A 6,684-nucleotide genomic window follows, 5' to 3' on the forward strand; every position below is an offset into this window, starting at 1 on the left:
CCTTTTCAAGGAAAAAAAATATGCTCGAGATTCATTACAAGAGAATATGAATTTAACTTTATGTTTGGCAAAAGGCGTATCATTCATTACGGAATGCAGATCCACAGCCACAAGCATTTCCCAGCCAGCAACAAGATATATACTCGTACATGTCTCTCCGTTCCTCTGTAGCATTTCCATCTCTCCACGCACGGCCCCGGAGAGCAAGGAAAGATGTTGCTAGCTCAATACAGCAAATATTATTATTATTACCCCTCCTAAACACCAGGACGGCCGGTAAAACGGAAGCCGCCTGACAAAGGATACGATCGGCAGGACAAAGGAAACGCGCAGGGATGGCCGGGGACGCGCCGCCGTCGCCGACGGGCGAGGAGCCCTCGCCCGCGTCGGCGCCGCTGCTGCTGCGGCGGAGGGGCTCGTACCAGCGCTGCATGTCGCACGCGCGCGACGAGCTCCGCAGCTTCCGCTCCTGCCTCCGGTGGATGTGCGTCGACCACTCGGACGGCTCCAGCGCCGCGTCCTCGTGGCTCGTCTTCGCCGTCCTCGCGGTGGCCGTCCCGGTGGCCGCCCGCGTCGCCATGCCCCGCCGCTCCTACGACACGCAGGTGCAGCTCTCGCTCACGCTCTCCGCGGCGCTCGCCTACCTCACGCTCACCTCGCTCATCCGCCGCCGCGGCCTGCGCCGGCTGCTCTACCTGGACCGCCTCCGCCACGACTCCCAGGACGTGCGCGCGGGCTACACCGTGCAGCTCGCCGGCTCCTTCCACCTCCTCGCCTGCTTCGTCCTCCCATGCTTCCTCGCCGACGCCGCCTACAAGGTGTTCTGGTACTTCGTGCACCGGCCCTTCCCGGCGTGGTGGTCCGCCGCGGCGTGCGCCATGGAGATGGCGTCGTGGATGTACCGCACGGCCATGTTCTTCATGGCCTGCGTGCTGTTCCGGATCATATGCTACCTGCAGATCCTGCGCATGACGGGCTTCGCGCGCGACTTCGGCCAGTGCGCCGACGTCGCCGCCGTGCTGGGGCAGCACCGACGCATCCGTGACCAGCTCCGGCGGATCAGCCACCGGTACCGAAAGTTCATAATGTACTGCCTCCTCCTCGTCACGGCCAGCCAGTTCTCCGCGCTCCTCGGCGCCACCAGGCCCCACGCGCAGGTCAACATCGCCACCGCCGGCGAGCTCGCGGTAACGTTTCCCCCGGCCGGTGCTGCTGTGCTTGTGCATGCTCGATCGTGTGTTCGTTCCACATATATGTAATCAATTAACTGGTTCTTGCGCGTTCTTCAGCTCTGCTCCCTGAGCCTCGTCGCCGGCCTGCTCATCTGCCTGCACAGCGCCGCAAAGATCACGCACAAGACGCAGGCCATCACCAGCATAGCCGCGGCGTGGCACGCCGACGCCACCATCAACACCGTGGAGCGTGACCAGGAGAACCCCAGGACGCCCAGCAAGTCGTACCTGCAGCTGCAGCAGCTACAGCAGCAGCAGCAGCAGCAGCAGCAGGTGCCCCCATCCCCGGACTCCGACCAATCCGACGACGACGAGATGTCCCCGAGCGAGGACAGCCTCGACACCTCCTCCAAGTTCATGTCTTTCCACGCCACTCACATCTCATACCAGAAGAGGCAGGCGCTAGGTAAGCATGCATACACCACATCGTATCCAATCGCCATTGTAAAGGAGCACTGTAGCTGGTCATGGCGTTTTTAGTGTACCGTATCGTATCGTTTGCGATTTCACTTCGCCATTGTAAAGGAGCACTGTGGCTGATCATGGCGTTTTCATTTTCAGTGACCTACCTGGAGAACAACCGCGCGGGCATCACGGTGTTCGGCTTCGTCGTGGACCGGACGTGGCTCCACGCGCTCTTCATGCTCGAGTTCTCGCTAGTCATGTGGCTGCTGGGGAAGACCATTGGGATATCTTAGAGAAGGACCACATCTCCCTGTCACCTTGTGTATATATATGATGAAAAATCCAGCTCTTATCCCTGCTCCAGAACTGTGATGATTCATGTACTGTCGAGTATCATGTAGTAGATCGACACCCTCTTAGGGGTGTAAACTGAACGCAGATAGCTAAGTGAACTCATGTTCCAGATACAAACCGTGTTAATTGCCTCGCAATCTGACAAACTGGACATATTTACTTGCAAGTTCCGACCAACTGCTAACAAGTTGGATCGACGGAACCACAAGTCAGCAAACTGAGACTGGACAACACCCGACGGGAAACTCAAAATACAAGTCGGGCAAAACATCAAAGACATTCCGAAACATGTAACAAAATGGTCTGACTAACTTTGAAAAGAAATGACCAAGAGCTGGGTTGTGATTTTCCAGGACAATAACACCAATGGCTAAAGCAATCTTCTGCCTAACATACGCTGCTTCTATTCTACTTTGATAAAAGGAAATAAAAGAAACGTCATTCACAGATCTAGCAGCGCATTCATCATCAGAGAAAAAGAAGTGGCCCAACAAGAAAAAAAAACTTTTAAAACCCATCCTCTATGACCAAACCAGAAAGAAACATGCTAAAGGATTCATGAATAGTGGTTCCGCCAGAACAGCTCTGATGGCAAGGTGCTGCTGTCTGCTTCCTGGCAGATGAAATGCTCCCATTTCTCAGCTGTCATTTGTGGATCTTGCTCGTCTCCCCCTTGGCATGCGAGCTGACAGAGCAGAACCAATCTGCGGCCATCGACGCCTTCCACTGCTTCTGGAGATGGTTGGAGTGCGACGCTGGACATTTTGCCTTGGTCTTGCCCCATTTGTCCTGTAAGCTCTGCGAACCACTCTTCGTAATGATCGGATATCAGGAGCTTCAGAAAACATAATATCACCACCACCAGGAAACGTGTAAGAGTCAGAGTCGTCACTCCAATCAGAGTTACCCATAAAAGAATCGCTGCTGCCGCTATTGGGGTCAATAAGATAGTCCCCAATAATCATGGACCCTGGATTCAAGCCTGTGACTATGCTGATTGCATCCTGCCTATCCTTTGCACTTTCAAGCTGCTTCCACTCAGCCAAACGTGCCGGGTCAACTTCACGAGGTTTTGATGAAGGGTGTCTGGCCTTCACATGCTTGCAGAGTTTCTTGTATGACCCAATGAACAAGCAATCTTCATGAATGCAAGTTCTCTTCTTGCGATTGAGAAATTGACGAGCTGGTTCAACCACTGTCCAGCCCTTCACTTCCCCACGGCAGATAGGGCAAGCAAGCTCCACATCCTTTGGCTTCTTGCTAGCTGCTGCCACTGCAATGGATACTTCATTTGCCGGTTTCTCCTTCACATAAGCATTTTTGAACTGCTCAAGACAGTTAGACTGGTGATAGTTGGTTCCACACATGTATGGCCGACAACCTTTGGTGTGTGAAGAACACAGGAGGAGAACAGCATCATGAGGACGCTCCAAGCATATTGGGCAAGTGGCATGTTTCCAATCCTTTTTCTCCGAGGTTAATTTCAATTCATTTCCCTTGGCTGCCCTTGTTGCTTTCTGGTAGTAGGAAGGTGCATCAGGAGGAGATGACCTAAGTCGCCTGCTTGATAGGTCACGGTGTCTTGGAGTTCTTGCCATAGTTCCCAAAACAGGAAAAGGGATCTAGATAGTGGCACAAAAGTAAATATATATTCAGTTACTGATAACAAGAAAAATATATTTATCAATATATTTATATCGAATCACATAATACTGACCAGAAATAGTTTGCTATAACAATCACGACAATAACGAATGAAGTTGCACTTCTTTTACCATGAGCTATACTGTCTACAAAAAGATGGCTATTTTACAGTCGTCTGGGTTTATTTCAAATCCTTTTGCTTACATTGCTCATCAACTTCAAAATCATGTGATACTACCATATCTCACGTACTCCTCTGTACCTAAATAATTGTAGTTGGGGAGAAAGCTAATTTTAGCATATAGTATATATAGTGTGTGAAAAAACGAGTAGCAAATTTCAAGTGGTTTGAGCATTTAGGTCATGGATGTTTTATTTACCTCCGTTACTTTTATTAGTGAGGAAGCATGGACATGTTTGAACTAGACTAACGGCTGCAATATGCAATGTTGCATAAATATTAAATTACAAAGAAGATGTAAACCATTGGGGAAAAAGCAATAAGCCTAAAGTTTGAACAAATCATCCAAACTGAGAACATAAAAAATATGGAAGCAGGCAATCTCAGAAACTCTGCATGATATATATATAGTAAAAAGAAAGCAGCAAGAGCATGTCATGGAAACTAAGCAGAGATAAACACATGCCATCAAACAAACAATGTCATACAGCAAGACAAGTTCGATATGGTCCAGTAAAACTCTGCAAGAATAGCCAGTGTGAACTATCAACATCTTAATACACGTAAATGTTAGGCATGCAATCGAATATCAGTGTTATTCACACTAACAAACACATTTCATTTTAATTGCTAGAAACTGCAAGCATGGATCTCAGAATGCATCTACACCATAAGTGCCCTAGGCAGATCAATACAAGACATGAAAGATGGAATTTCTATTTGACAATGAGGGTAAAATGTCCCTATGCCATCCTTCTTTTCCATTGAGTTGCATACATGTTTCTAAAGCACAAGTGTATTGCAGGGGATTTTTACTAAGAGTTCTGGTTTTCCGACTAATTAATTATTTTTTATTAGAACATCCAAGGTAATATCAGGTACAAACTCCTTGTAACCAGGAAAATGCAATCTGATCATGTACAGATAATTGGATATGTTTGATGATCATGCAAATAGCATTCACAGGTAGCTTTGGTGATGATGCAATCTGATCATGTACAGGCACTTCGATATGTTTAATGATCATGCAAATAGCATTCACAGGTAGGTTTAGGAATGGTACAAAAAAAATCACATATAAGATGTCGAGGTGGCTCAAAGGCCAAGATCTACGGTACCTGGTGTAGATACAAAGAATGATGTTTGTTCCTTACAAACTGGACAGGCTTAGACACTTTTGGATGACAAGTTTGCATTCCCCCATCTTAAGGGAAGCTCTCATTTGATGGAAACTAGATGAAAGAAATCGTACTGTTTAGCCAAACATCATTCAGAGAGAATGGTCCTATCTGCAGTGGCAGATCCAGACATGTTCGGATGGTAGTGTGAGCAATGGCTGCAAAGGCCGTGTCAAATCAGCAGATGGCTTGCATGAAGGCATATATATTTAATCTGGGCATGACAATACATTGTTGACACAAAAACAAGCACCCTAAGACGGCATTCCACAAGCACTGACATCAAGACATGCGACATATGCAACAGGGAAACAGTAATAACAAGCTTAATCTGGTGTATACTTAATAGTAAATTATGACACTATATCATGTTTATTGACAGTCAATATATTCAAACTGGGAGAAAACAAAGAGTAGTTGATCTCTAAGTCTAAGATAGAATGGAATCATCCAAGAAGAAACTTAGCACGAAAGGAGAGCACTTCAAGTTAAGGGCGGGCACGATGTGGGGCGTGGGGAATCAGTTGAGGCCCGGAATTCGGAAAACAAATTGCTATTAGTACTACACCACGCAGCAGAGGCAAGACCGCAGCAAACTAGATGGGTTGGAGCACCCCGTATCCCTCCATTGCGGAACAGGGGAGCGAGATTAGATTATACGCATCAATAAAAAATACAGTAAAAATATCACGGAATAAATCTCAGAACGACAAAGTAAGTTAGGGTTCGTCACCGGCGAAAGGGATCGATCCAAAGTCCGAATGGATCTCCACTCCGCGCCAGTCCAGCTCCTCCAGCTACGAGAGAAGAACTCCTCCGGCGTGGTGTGGTTCGGTCGAAGGTGGCATGGGGACGTGTTCGTCGGGGAGGATCCGGTGAGTGTCGCGCAGCCGCCGCCGCGGCGAGGGGAAGTGAAATCGAAGCAATTGGGTGGGCCGGAGAGGCGACGGATCGGGATATCTGGTATTTTTCACAGGGACTCGTAGAGTCGTAGGGTTCTTTTTCCTAATTTTTCCAGTAGTAATTAGACCCTGGGCTGGATGCTAATTATTTACTTCATTTCCCTAAAAAGACAGATATGCTATCCAGTGAACGTTCGTTGGGGGTGGGATCCCAACGAACGCCCCCAGAACAGTTAGATCCAGATCAGACGGTGGCAGTACTTGCAATTACCCACAATTAAACAAGCTGCCATGGCAGTTTTGCAAAATGCCACTCTCAGCCACATAAAATGCTCCCCCAGCGGTCGCAGATGACATCCCTCTTGGCGCCCATTGGCCAGCTATTGGCGCAAAAAAAAAAAAAAACACCGTTCTTTTAAAGTCTATACTTACTAACTACTAATAAAAGAAATAGATATTCTTAGTCCGTCGTATTATTTTACACAAAACCTCATTTTGTATTACCAATCCATAGTATGGAAAGTTTGCGTACAAACTCGCTAAAACAACGGCTGCACACAAACACAATCCGAGAAGCCCACATTAAATGTTTCTTCGTTGCATTGTCCACATCAAACCATCTCATGTTGATGTAGAAAGTCTTTACAACTAAGATCAAAGTCCTCTACCATGTAGAATCCTTTCTATAATCTCACCGTCTCTACTCTGACCTATTTGATGCAACGAAGAGGTCGGCATGTCACAACGGATTCAAGTCAATGGCACAAGTGTGCGGGCTGCAGCAACCG

General features: G+C 47.8%; 2 protein-coding genes across 2 annotated transcripts; one reads left to right on the plus strand and one right to left on the minus strand.

Moving 5' to 3' along the window:
• Window positions 1-335: 335 nt before the first annotated feature.
• LOC123428525 lies at window positions 336-2,102 on the plus strand. Its single transcript, XM_045112750.1, has 3 exons — window positions 336-1,187; window positions 1,290-1,638; window positions 1,794-2,102. The coding sequence occupies exons 1-3, from the start codon at window positions 336-338 to the stop codon at window positions 1,928-1,930; spliced, it is 1,338 nt and encodes a 445-aa protein (XP_044968685.1). The 3' UTR covers window positions 1,931-2,102.
• A 180-nt stretch (window positions 2,103-2,282) lies between these two features.
• Window positions 2,283-6,006, minus strand: LOC123426849. The gene is made up of 2 exons (XM_045110745.1): window positions 5,728-6,006; window positions 2,283-3,613 (listed from the first exon to the last, which is right to left on the minus strand). The coding sequence occupies exon 2, from the start codon at window positions 3,587-3,589 to the stop codon at window positions 2,630-2,632; it is 960 nt and encodes a 319-aa protein (XP_044966680.1). The 5' UTR covers window positions 3,590-3,613; window positions 5,728-6,006; the 3' UTR covers window positions 2,283-2,629.
• Between the last annotated feature and the right edge of the window lie 678 nt (window positions 6,007-6,684).

This window comes from Hordeum vulgare, chromosome 2H (assembly GCF_904849725.1).
Source record: "Hordeum vulgare subsp. vulgare chromosome 2H, MorexV3_pseudomolecules_assembly, whole genome shotgun sequence".
NCBI classification, from domain to species: domain Eukaryota; kingdom Viridiplantae; phylum Streptophyta; class Magnoliopsida; order Poales; family Poaceae; genus Hordeum; species Hordeum vulgare.

Bases quoted from the DNA above. Each gene is read 5' to 3' on its own strand.
- LOC123428525 (XM_045112750.1), top strand. From the start codon at position 336: ATGGCCGGGGACGCGCCGCCGTCGCCGACGGGCGAGGAGCCCTCGCCC. The intron at 1,188-1,289 runs GTAACGTTTCCC...CGCGTTCTTCAG, and splicing joins CCACCGCCGGCGAGCTCGCG to CTCTGCTCCCTGAGCCTCGT. The intron at 1,639-1,793 runs GTAAGCATGCAT...TTTCATTTTCAG, and splicing joins CCAGAAGAGGCAGGCGCTAG to TGACCTACCTGGAGAACAAC.
- LOC123426849 (XM_045110745.1), bottom strand. From the start codon at position 3,589: ATGGCAAGAACTCCAAGACACCGTGACCTATCAAGCAGGCGACTTAGG.